We start from the raw sequence: 13,457 nt of genomic DNA, 5'->3' as shown, positions 1-13,457 counted from the left end.
CTCTCAACAACGTTACAGGAACAACTGTCTGCAAACTTAAAGTGGAACTTCACCCAAAAGGGGAAGATCTGTTTGTCTGCCTCTCCCTCTCCCCCTTTAGGTGTTTGCACTCTATTTTTTTTGGGGGGGGGAGCGGGTACCAGGTGTTGACAGGTACCCGCTCATACTTCTGGTCAGATCGCCACGCAATCAGAGTGGAAGTTCATCCCCCGCACCCTTCTGGGACACGTCACAGGTCCCAGAAACTGTGGGACCATTCATAAGGCACAGCTTGCACATGCGCAGTGGGAAGCTGACCGTGAGGCCACACACATTTACATTCTGTGACATATTTGCTACGCCCTGTCACACATTTCACAGAGCCTGCCTTTTGAACTACAGAGGTACAGAGAGGAGGAGTTTTAAGAGGCATTAGAGGAATCACTTCCTGCAGGCAGCAAGGTAATATAGGATATGCAAATCTAAAGAATATGAAAGGAATGATCAGAGAATAACGTGAAACTTGTTTAGGGAATCCAGGTAGTTGTGATAAGTGTTGGCCAGCAGATTGGCAGCATTCACAAAATATATAGAGATTTTTTTTTTAAAGCTTATATTGGATTGTCAAAAATAACTATCATTTGTACTGCTATTACAATGCTGATGTTATAAAATAAAAGTATAGGCTATGACTATAGATCTCATAAAGTAATAACCAAAACACTCCTCTACTCTTTCTCACAGAAAATGTAATTGCAGAGAGGGGTAGGGGGTGTATCTGACCAAGCCTGTGTAAATTACAAAGACTACTGGGGTCTTTTCTGGTGCCTATTAGACTGTGCAAACATATTTAGACACCCTGGCAGGAACAGTAGAGGTAAAACCATAAAAATGAAGGTTACAATATCTATCTGGCTGCATAACTATTTCTCTGACTTCAATTGGGTATCAAATGCCAGCAAATAAAAAACTGAAATTAAAAAAGACCTTCCTCGTAAAATCATACAACGCTGCTTAATGGTTTTTCATAGTGAGGTATTGGCATCTCCTAAAAGTAAGTGATGATGTATTCTAGAGGATCTGTCTGACAGACTTAGAGCCTGTTCAAACTTGCCCGCACACTAAGCCAGAGAACTTTAGTTTGTGGGCAGCAGTTGTTTTGGGCTTCAGTTAAAGTGTCATAAAACCCAGACTAAAACTTTCATTATATGCTATTTAACAGAGTGTTCATACTCATGAAAGCCCCAAAAGCATTTGTTTTGTGTAGAGTGAAACATACCTGGTTCATCCTGCCTGCCCACTCCAGGTTGAGATTGTGTAGACCAACTGGTGTCCTCTACTGAACATGCTCAATTTCAGTTCCCTTCTAAGCCCTTCATTTCCTTATATATTGTATCTATGCAGCCCTCATGACTATACATTTACACATGGGGGCATATACAAAGTGGTAAATAACACTCCCCACTCTCCCTCCTCCTCCATGTCCTCTTATTTCTAAACACTATGTGGTCAGGATACAGTATGCTGATTACATTCACTAAGAAACTCACATATCTTGATTTTAATATAAATCAGTATTAAACATATCAAATGTAATTGCTAATACCTGTAAAGCCAAAAAAGGAGCCTTGAATGCAGATGCTGCCTGAACAAAGTGAAAGCTAGTGTCAATCATCTCTGACTCCGCCTACACCATAATAATGCATACAAAATACACATTTGATGTCCAATGCAAATGTAATAGGAGCTGTAAAACAGTTTTTTGATACTTATAATCTAATTTGAATTGCTCTTCTGACAATTTTTTTTTATATTCATTTGACTGGCAAGGCACCAATCAGGGTTGTGCAGACACAGACTTATACTGTAGAGAGCATACATCAGCAGTGTAATTGACCCCCCCCCCAGAGATCTTTCCATGCAGATGCCAAAGAACAGGGGAAGATCATGTGACCACAGAACAGCTCTGCAGAAAAGTTGTACTGTGCCATATCAAGTGCCACTATATATATGGTTTATGTGAGTTACAGCAATGAACACTTCTCTGGTTAGTATAACTTTATCTATATGTGGCAGAGGGTAGTATGATATGTGTTTTATGTGTCACACAGCTTCCAAGTCATTCATGTCATACATAGAGGACTATCCAGAGGTGCGATATTATGCAAAAAACATGTTGCATAATATCGCACAGCTCTGGAACACAAAGAAGAACCACGTTCTTCTGTGAATATAACACTTAAAAAAACGATAGTTTTCTGTATGTCATTGCAGTTACTTGTGTTTATCCATGAAGAAATACGCAGGTAACTGCACATAGTGTGAATGGGCCCTTAGATTAGTAGCAGAAGAAAGGCAGGGCATTCTTTTGTCACTCTGTCTAGAAATTCAAATCAATGAGAATATAACTAAACAATGTATGCTTGGTCTGGGTCAGTCTAATGTATACTGGAGTACAGGAACCTATTTGCTCAGGACTACTACTCTTTAACCTATGAATACTGGGGTATTCTGATGTGACTTCTCTCTATATATACCACTGCCCACATAAAGATCTTTGTATAGATATACAGAATATTTAAAGCGTAACTCCACTTTTGTTTAGAAAAAAAAAAACATTCTCCTCTGGTCTGATCTATGTACATTATAATGATTTTTAACAAACTTTGTTGCAGATTCCTACCTTTTGTTATTCTGAACAAATCACTGTTTGTTCCTCTGTGCCCCTGTGCTAGGTGAGTCTAATGGGAGTGGTTTCATTCAATTATTAACCAGCTGCTGCAGTTGCAGGGCTCTAATGAGGAAAGTTGCTGGATCTGCATCCCTTTAGACGTGATTTCCCTTTGGGAGTATCTCACCAAAAATGGCATTTTTGTTGCAGGGGATGCCAAAAATCTGACTTGTATCTTAGTGTAGACTTCTGGGAAAATCAGTTAGCCAATCACACAAACAGGAAATGATGTTTCTGGGGCAGCGTTCTGTACACATTCTGTGTACAAACCACCTCCAGGTAGCCATATTGCATTGCATTTACAGAAAATTACAGATTGAAAAGAAAAAGGTAATTTTTAATAACATTCAATTACAATATGACTTGTGTTGCAATTGTATATGCTATTTTATTTTTTTTTTTTATGCGCCATTTTTATTTCCCATGAAAGTGGAATTACCCTTTAAAGGTATTTTGTACTGTATCAGACAGATATGCCTCAATATTGAACTGCCCACTGCTATTATTGTTACTATGGATCAACAAACTGGCATTATTATTTCCAAAAAATTTAAACAATACTAATATGTAAGACCTTTTTAAATAATTAATTCTTGTGTCTAGTGTCATTTCTAGGTAGGTGTGTATGGTCTGGTTTTGAGAAATCATAGTGAGTTATTGGTCCTTATTTTTGTCAAGTACCACTATTTGTTTTAAGTGAGATCTCAATGAAATGCCAGCGTAAATATCAGGGATAGATAGAGGGATATACAAATCCTTTGGAAGGTAAAACCTCTCACAACTGCTTTGCAAGTCAGAGGGAGGAATCCGTGAAAGCTGTGGGATCCCAGGAGACTGACAGTCCCAGAAGTGTCAGTTTCCCAGCAAACTTTCGAGGCAGCTTCTCACCAATGAGCATTGAGTGTCCGGCAGAAAAGGTAAGTATTTACACTCTTCTTCACAGGTATGTGCTTTTATTAAAATGTTTTTAATGTTACACCGTTTCTTAAAATTACATGACACATTCAAAAATGGAACTCTTGCTTGAGACTTGCATAATAATATTTAAAACAATTCCATCATTTCTGGACCTTTATATGTTCCCAACTACCCAATAATATAGTATTAAAGAGCAACTGCAGTCTGCTCACATAATTTGTAATAAAAAAACCTTTGCCATTCTGAAGCTTTCCTCCAACCACTTTGCATACTATTTTATATATACTGTGATTTTGTACTTGCCAAATATGCTGCAGAAATCTCCATTCACTGAGTCTGGCTGCAATCATTTTAACTGTGGGCAGCTGAAGCTTCTGCCTATTCACTTCCTGGATTTACACAGACACACAAAGGCACGCCTCCAGCTCTGCAGCCCTGAAGCTCTTATTGGCCCTCTTATGACTCATCCCCCCTCCCTTCCTGGCAAACTCTCACAAGAGTGAGAGAGAGAGCTGTGCATGATGTCATAAGCCTAGGCTAATGACCAGACAAGAAACAGGAAGTGGGCTGTAGAAGGTATTTACTAGCAGAAAAAAATGTTTTACTATCCAAAGTTAAAACAACAAGGGCAGAAGATTTAATAGATGAAAAGTTGAAAAAATCACTCAAGTTCCGCTTTAATTATATTATAATTGTACTTTTTAAAGCTAAAGTTATAATAGAACATAAACATTGATCTTATGGCTGTTATTAGCAGCAAGCAAATGTTAACAAGGGCAATGGGGAGTGTATAGATGATCTTAAAATGTCCTATCGTTGTGCTGTACCAAATGATTATATTTCTTAGTCTAGAAACTTTTTAAGAACACCTGCATGTTTCTATGTGTTTTCATATGTACCTGTCAGCTAGTTACATTTAGCATTGGATGGTAAACCCCAGACAAAATGGTGTTTTTCATACAGAGTGTTATCTCAAAAGGAAAGCCTGCTAGGCTGTGCATGAGCTATTTGTATTGACTTAAAAAATAAAAAATCTATTATATCAATCCACAGCCATGTAGTGATTAAATATGGCATATTGTACTTTGATCAAAAGTATAAAACTCTTGCCACCTCCATAAATATAGTGGTTAGTATAATGATACACGATATTCATTCACATATTCATGCATCTACACTTCATACATTGAAAATACTTCCTGCAGCTGTTTGTTCAGTGAAAGTGTTTATTTACTCTTTTTTGCGGTTTGCTTCTGTCTCCTGCAGACCATATGCTGCACTGCCAGGAGCAACTGTATTAAGAATTCTGCTGAAATAAGCAGGGACTCACAAAGATAGATAAGACTTTCCCACTCTGTTTTATCAGCCTGCTGTGAATTAGCATTTGGTTGCAACCCTTTTGTTGGGTTGCTGTCTTTTTCCTCAAAGTGACCACCCCCCAGGCTGCAGCACGGAAAGACCAGAAAAACTTGGCAATTCTTTCAAAACATATTTATAATTTACGATGCTTAAGGTTAGAAATGCAACAGCAGTTTAATTTTATTGCAAACTAGGTAGATTAGAGCTGCTTTCTTTAGAAAGTGCTTAGGCCTCATGCACACTGGTTTATCGTAAAAAATGTTGTTTCTTCTGACAGGGGAAAATCAGAGCTAAGAACGCACCTTATTCTCACATAAGCACTGCACTATTGAACTAAATATAAATATACGTGCTGCTACTTAAAATGCAAATAATAAAATAAAGGGTGAAAAACAATGTAGTGTCAATCTACACAATCACAGTAGCGCAAAAGAACAATAAAAATTATTCAAATAGTGTCCATAATAAAATCAAAAATAATTGTCGTTCATAAATAAATTAAATAATTCAAACATCACAATTGATTCTTTTTTGATATTTGAATTCATTAATTAATTTATGATTGACAATTATTTTTGATTTTATTATGGACACTTTTTGAATTATTTTTATTGTTCTTTTGCGCTACTGTGATTGTTTAGATTGACACTACATTGTTTTTCACCCTTCATTTTCAAAAATCACCTTAGCTGCATTTTTTTCAAACCGGTTTAGAAGAGTTTAGCAATGTTTGGTGTTTGGGCATTTATTTTATTGGCCAGAATTTTAATTTATTCTGGCTATTGAAATGATTATGCTAAAGTGCTAAACGCGCCTAGTGTTTAGGCACGTTTAGATGCGTCTAGCAGCGTCAAGTGTTTTTTCTACCAAAACTCTGCTGCTCCTGGTTGCACTGGCAGTGTTTTTTTCCTGCGTGTAAACTCTCTTGCCACTAAACACTGCTAAAGGCCTGTGTGTGCGTGGACACATGGGCTAACATGCAGAGGAGTTTAAAGGCAGGAAAAAAAAAACACCAGACGCCCCTAGTAGCAGCTGTAAAAATGTCCAGTTCGCATGAGGCCTGAAGTGGTTGTAAAGGCAGAAGTTTGATTTATCTTAATGCATTCTATGCAGCAGCCCCGCCCTAATACTTACCTGAGCACTATCTCGATCCAGTGATATTGCATGAGAGTCTCGGCTGTCCTGAACTCTTCTGCCTCATTTGCTGAGGCAACAGCAGATTCCATTGGCTCCTGCTGCTGTCAATCAAAGTCAGTGAGCCAATGAGGAGAAAGAGGGGGCGGGGCTGAGCCACAGTTTCAAGTCTGAATGAACACACAGCGCAGCGGCGGGTGCACTCGACAAGAGGGAGGGCCAGGAGTGCCGACGAGGGACCAAACAAAAGGAGGTTCTGGGCTGCTCTGTGCAAAACCACTGTACAGAGCAGGTAAGTACAACATGTTTGTTTTTTTTAAACAAAAAAAAACAAGACTTTTATATCACTTTAATTTTTGTCAGGACTTACAAATAACCAAATTATTACCATGTTGCAGCCAACTGCAGCTGACATCCTCCATAAAGATACTCACCGAACTATTCTGGCACTGGACACTAGAGCTGTTGAAGCGCAAAGCAGGCATTCTGTGCATCACACCCTGTATGTTTAGAACACACTCATAACCCCTCTGGCCTGATTGTGGCTGGGGCAGGTTTCTGGCCTTAAGCGTGATTGGCTTCACTTCACCAACTGGGATCAAGATCTCTTCAGTGGGTACAAGCTGGGGGCAGTCCTGGAAGAGAAATGTACTGGATCAGAAGATAAGAGATTTGTTTTTTTAAAGTTAAAAACATTACCTTGCACAGTAACAGAGGCACACAATGTAATTTTCCATCTAGGGTTCTCACATAAGAGACAGCTCCATTGCCAATCTGTGTAGAAACAGTCACATGTTCTCACCTGCAAAGTAAGCAGCTACCCAACTGCTGTTGAGCAAGTTTTCTTTGTAGACTAAGGACAATATTAAATGAGTAATTTGGTAGCATTAGTGTACCAGCAATATTTTTTTTATAAGTTGACTTTATATCACATATTGGAGCTGACTAAAGAACTACCAGATTCAGTAACTAATCATGTTATCCAGTTTATATACTAATGATCATGTCACACCAGTGATTTATAGCTATATATGTTATACCTATATCGATTTTTTTCACAAACAAGGCTTTTTTCTGGTGATCTGGTGATTTTTAAAGCAATCTATCGACACTATGGGTGCGATTTACTAAAATTGCTGCACATGGAATCTGGCGCAGCTGTGCATAGTAACCAATCAGCTTCTAGGTTTTATTGTCAAAGCTTAATTAACCACTTGCCGCCCGCCATATAGCACAATGACGGTGGCAAAATGGTTTCAATATCCTGACCGGACGTCGTATGACGTGATCAGGATATTAAGCCGCCGCGCACACCCGGGGGCGCGCATCGCGGCGATCGTTGTTGCAGTGTGTCAGTCTGACACAGCGCAACTCCAATCTAGGTAAATAGTCTCTGACGGAGACTCTTTACCACGTGATCAGCTGTGTCCAATCACGGCTGATCACCATGTAAATAGGAAGAGCCGGTGATCGGCTTTTCCTCACTGGTGTCTGACAGACGCGAGTAGAGGAGAGCCGATCGGCTGCTCTCCTGACAGGGGGGGGTCTGTGCTGATTGTTTATCAGCACAGCACCCCCTTGGATCCCACCCAGGACCACTATCATGCTGCCCAGGACCACCAGGAAGGCCATCCACACTGGACCACCAGGTATGCCCCCTAGACCCCCAGGGAAATACCAATCTGTGCCCAGGCAGCTGCCAATCAATGCTCAGGCAGCTGCCAATCAGTGCCCACTCCAATGCCTACCACTGCCAGTGCCACCAGGGATGCCTATCAGTGCCTCAGATCAGTGCCGCGTATCAGTGGCCATCAGTGCCACGTATCGGTGCCCATCAGTGCCGCCTATCAGTGCCCAGTGCCGCCTATCAGTTCCCATCAGTGCCGCCTATCAGTGCCACTCATAAGAACCCATCTTTGCAGCCTTTCAGTGCCCAGTGTTGCCTATCAGTTCCCATCAGTGCCACCCATGAGTGCCCATCAGTGCCACCTATCAATGCCCATCAGTGCTGCATATCAGTGCCACCTATCAGTGCCGCCTACCAGTGCCCATCAGTGCCGCATATCAGTGCCCATCGTCAGTGCCCGTCAGTGCTCGCTCATTGGTGCCACCTTATCAGTGCTTGTTAGTGCCGCCTTATCAGTGCCCATCAGTGAAAGAGAAAAGTTACTTATTTACAAAAATTTTTAACAGAAACAAAAGAAAAACTTTTCTTTTTTTATTTGTTTAGCCAAAAAATAAAAATTGCAGAGGTGAAAAATACCACCAAAAGAAAGCTCTATTTGTGGGCACAAAATGATAAAAGTCTAGTTTGGGTACAGTGATGGATGACCGCACAATTGTCATTCAAACTGCAACAGCACTGAAAGCTGAAAATTGGTCTGGGCAGGAAGGTGTATAAGTGCCCGGTATTGAAGTGGTTAAACAAGCTGAAGTTAGAAGCTGATTGGTTACTATGCACAGCGGAACCAGATTCTGTGTGCACCAGTTTTAGTAAACCCCCCCCCCCCATTATGTAAAAAAAAAAAAAAATGCACTTTTTTACCTAAATTAATGAACTGAAGAAATACAAACTGAAAAAATATTAAAGGGTTAAGAAAGCTAAAGAGAAAAGGAGGAAGGGGTTAATTAGGGCTAATTAGAATTAACATAATAATAAAAGGTTAAAAAGGAAATATTTTATATATAAAAAAAAAGTTTAAATAAAATTGTACTTTAAATCTGACCATTATATGCAGATCAAAAGGTAACAATGTTGCCTTGTATCTCCAAATCACTCTACTGAACAGTGTTTACAAACACTGATCAGACCATCTGTTTTTGACATCATAGTTACATGGTTGGTAAGGTTGAAAAAAGACACAAGTCCATGAAGTCCAACCCGTGTGTGTGCGCTTTTATGTCAATATTACATTGTATATCCCTGTATGTGTTGGTTGTTTAGGTGCCAATCTAATAGTTTTTTTTTTAATTATCTATGCTCCCTGTTGAAGCCACTGCTTGTGGAAGAGAATTCCACATTCTTAATGCTCTTACCGCAAAGAACCCTTTACACAGTTAAATCGATTTTCCTCTAATTTTAGTGAATGGCTGCGAGTGTTTAAATGCCCTTTCACAGAAAAGTTTTACCCCTATTGTGGGATCACCAGTACGATATTTGTACATTGAAATCATATCCCCTCTCAAGCATCTCTTCTCCAGAGAGAATAAGTTCAGTGCTTGTAATCTTTCCTCATAACTAAGATCCTCCAGTCCCTTTATTAGCTTTGTTGCCCTTCTTTGTACTCACTCCATTTCCAGTACATCCTTCCTGGGGCCTGGAGCCCAGAACTGGACGGCATACTTCAGGTGAGGCCGGACCAGAGACTTGTAGAGTGGGAAAATTATTGTTTTATCTCTGGAGTTGATTCCCTTTTTAATGCATGCCAATATTCTGTTGGCATTGCTTCCATTGCTGAGCCTATTATCTACTAGGACCCCCAGGTCCTTTTCCATCCTAGATTCCCCCAGAGGTTCTCCCCCTAGTGAGTAGATTACATTCATGTTTTTGCCACCTAAATGCATTATTTGAATTTTTTTTACATTAAACCTCATTTGCCATGTAGTTGCTCACCCCATTAATTTATTCAGATCTTCTTGCAAGGTTTCCACATCCTGCGGAGAAGTTATTGCCCTGCTTAGCTTAGTATCATCCGCAAATACAGAGATTGAGCTGTTTACCCCATCCTCCAGGTCGTTTATGAATAAATTAAACAGGATTGGTCCCAGCACAGAACGCTGAGGGACCCCACTTTCCACATTGGAGTACTCCCCATTTATCACCACCCTCTGAACTCGCCTCTGTAGCCAGTTTTCAATCCATGTACTCACCACTCAGTGGATAGAGCTGCCTGCTGTAATTATACATGTGTTGGTTGTAATTTTGACAGCTAGGAGCTGCAGGCAAATGTGTCATGGAGAGTGACAAGAGGTGTTATGTATGGTCTGTATACCTTGGCAATATATTTTTGGGTGTATGTAATACGCCCAAGGTACAGGCAAGACTGGTTAAAATAAAACATTTTTCTTTTTCAATAGCCATACTTATACAAAGTTAAAAATGTTGGTATAAAATCTGCTTTTTGGAATTTACATATTATTCTATTACTTTGAGTTTATACATTGATAAGCTTTACCTTTCTCACAGCAAGTACTAACTACTGTATATATAATATTTTAGCTATCAAACAGACAAATTACAGATTGATAAAAAAAAAAATATGGGTTAGCATTAGAATACACAAAACAAAGTTATAAGAAAAGTGGGCAAAAAATATGTAAATGGTGTCAGTAGGAACCAAGTAAACTTCAGGTGTAATTTTGTATGGTGCAGGTGAGACCATAAATATTTTTTGTGAGAAATTAAAATACTCAATTTCTTCCAGTCCATGAGTTGATTGATTTTTCACTCATTTAAACACTATATCCACCCACTTTTTTTAGCCCAAAAGGGTTAAACACTGATGGTTTTTCATCTATTCACCTTTGTGTATATTTGATTAATCTTCAAATTGTGTGTGTTTCTAGCTTTACAAGACATGCATTATCCCTGTTTCTATTCCACAGCAGCACTGGTAACTGACATTCTAAAGGTCTTTGCTCCCACAGAGACTTGCGGATACATACACTGCGTGTTTAAACAAATTTCATTACTTATTCTGCTAGAGTGCTATTCATATGCCGAGCAACCCCAGGGAACTGGACCAATCCATCATAGCTTTTGCCACTAACTTCTAGTAAGTTAAATAACAGCCCTAGGATAACAAACACACACAATCTGTTGTTTTTTTTTTTTTTTTTTAACTGTGTTGGCTCTACTATAGAAACTATGTAAATAATTTTAGTAATAGTTCCCATATTTAAATACCTTGTTTGTGAATTTTCATAAATTATACATGGAGCGTAAATAATTTGAAGTCAAAAAGTTCACAAAACACACAAGAACATATATGCATATACATGCTGTCTGCTTTTAAGCCCATATCCTAATGTGTGTCATGAAGCCTAAGATGTAATTATTCTCACTACTGTTTGCCACTACTATAACCTAAAAGACAGGAAGGAACCCATATCATGGCATGCCTTCCTCCTATGTCCTGTCCGCCTCTGTTCACTTATAAAGTGAGGGATACGGACGCCTGTAAAGTTTAAAAAACTAAAAAACTAAAAACATACCTCCTTATTCATGAAAGTGCTATTAAAATTCATAATTAGAACAATTCCAAAACAGGATTCTATCACAATAAAACAGGAAACAGGGTAAATACTTTTAATAGAAAGTTTATACCATTTTGGAAAGTAGTGAGGCGAGAATTATGGATAGATTTCTGTGGGAATTTCCATCTATTTACAATATCTCACAAAACTGAGTACACCCCTCACATTTTTGTAAATATTTTATTATACTTTTCATGTCACAACACTGAAGAAATGACACTTTGCTACAATGTAAAGTAGTGAGTGTACAGTTTGTGAACTCCATGCCCAAGAGGGTTAAGGCAGTGCTAGAAAATAATGGTGGCCACGCAAAATATTGACACTTTGGGCCCAATTTGGACATTTTCACTTAGGGGTGTACTCACTTTTGTTGCCAGCGGTTTGGACATTAATGGCTGCGTGTTGAGTTATTTTGAGGGGACAGCCAATGAACACTGTTATACAAGCTGTACACTCACTACTTTACATTGTAGCAAAGTGTCATTTCTTCAGTGTTGTCACATGAAAAGATATAATAAAATATTTTACAAAAATGTGAGGGGTGTACTCACTTTTGTGAGATACTGTATTTTGGTGAATGTTTGCAACTGCAACACCCATACAAATACAAATATCTAAGCACTGGTAAGCCAAGTTCTGTTGCTGTACATGGCTAATAATTTTTTGTTAAATCCTCTCAGATAATAAAAAAAAAAATCCCACAAATTAAATTTGCGCACACGTGTTTACGTGAGTATTTACAGTAAACCAGTCATCAGTGAAATGCAAGAGCTGCTATTGCTGACCTCCTTCAAATAAAATCCTGCTGCATGCTTGTTAGGCTGAGCAACTGGCTCAATAGTTTTGGAGTTACTGACCCAGAAAAAGTATGCAGATTGAAAAAAAAAAAAATCAGAGAAGAGGCAGATTTGCTTATCTACAGTACATCATTTTCCTGGGTTACTTTGAACTAAGGAACTCAGCATAACACTTTTGAAACTAGTATTTGCAGAAGGCGAGGTATAGCAATGGTTTTCAGATTTCCCGCTTGACAGGTTTCTTACAGGTTTTATATGAAATATTACATACCTGCATTTATAATGCCTTGGATTATAAATTGTATTTTTTACACTTTATTTTTTATTTTTTACACAGCACATATATTTTTCTGTATTTGACATATATGTCAACACTAAACAATAAATCTTTATAGAAATGCACTTTAGATTAATTTTAAAGTAGAACTATAAAATGATGTGTTTCAGCACTTAATTATAAGCCCATCTACACTTATAGGTTTCTCTTAGTCCCCCGCAAAGTCCCTCAAACACCTGTTTATATATACTGTAATTGTTGGGGTTTAAGTGAATTTTTTTAGCACAAAATGCAGAATTTAACATGTCTGTGAAAAATTTGAAAAATTGCCCAGGTAGACTAGTGATTAAGCTCTAGCATGTGATCATGCACTGTTCATGTGGTTTTGTGTGTTTCCCTGATGGGATTTTTATACTCCTATATCTTTATATGTTTACCATCCTTTGATTTTCAATAAATAGATTATTCATATTTTGGTGGCAGTCATGCAGTCCACACTCATTGTCACTTATAAAGTCTTTTGTTTTTCCCAATCTAGGGGAGTATTTTTTATTGTCTCATATGTCAATAGTATGCTTCATTGCGTTTTTCTTGTGCTTTGGCCTTGATAAAGTCCATCAAATAAATATTATAAAACAAGGTAGAAGCAATATAAACACATTTAAATAGGATATAACCTGATTAAAGAGCAAAGGAAAAAATGCAGCTTCATTTATGATACCTTTTGATATGCTTCTATATAGTCCACCACTTACATCAGTAGTTAAAAAATACTGTATCAAAACTCTCGTAATTCACTTGAATCAGCAACATGTTAAAAGTCAAATGTATGTGGTCCCACTGTAAAAAACACACCTGCAGTTGACACTGGAAACCTTTCTTCATGAATTGTATTCTCAAATATTCTTCTGTTAAATCTAAAACTTGTGATAAGGATCTTGCATAAATTATACTTCTAAAAAAGCCACATATATTGTAGAGTCCAAAAGTTGCACAAAAAAAATCC

At 38.3% G+C, this 13,457-nt stretch overlaps 1 protein-coding gene across 1 annotated transcript in view; it reads right to left on the bottom strand.

Annotated features, from left to right (window-relative positions):
- Positions 1–13,457, bottom strand: part of PLXNA2 (plexin A2) — a 518,514-nt gene that overhangs the window by 160,474 nt on the left and 344,583 nt on the right. The window contains exon 10 of the mRNA XM_073615770.1: positions 6,556–6,756. Coding sequence (XP_073471871.1) covers positions 6,556–6,756 — 201 coding nt within the window. The remainder of the gene's footprint in view (positions 1–6,555; positions 6,757–13,457) is intronic.

Source organism: Aquarana catesbeiana, linkage group LG02 (genome assembly GCF_042186555.1).
Source record: "Aquarana catesbeiana isolate 2022-GZ linkage group LG02, ASM4218655v1, whole genome shotgun sequence".
NCBI classification, from domain to species: domain Eukaryota; kingdom Metazoa; phylum Chordata; class Amphibia; order Anura; family Ranidae; genus Aquarana; species Aquarana catesbeiana.
The sequence above is the reverse complement of the archived record's forward strand: the minus strand, read 5'-3'. Positions and strand labels throughout refer to the sequence as shown.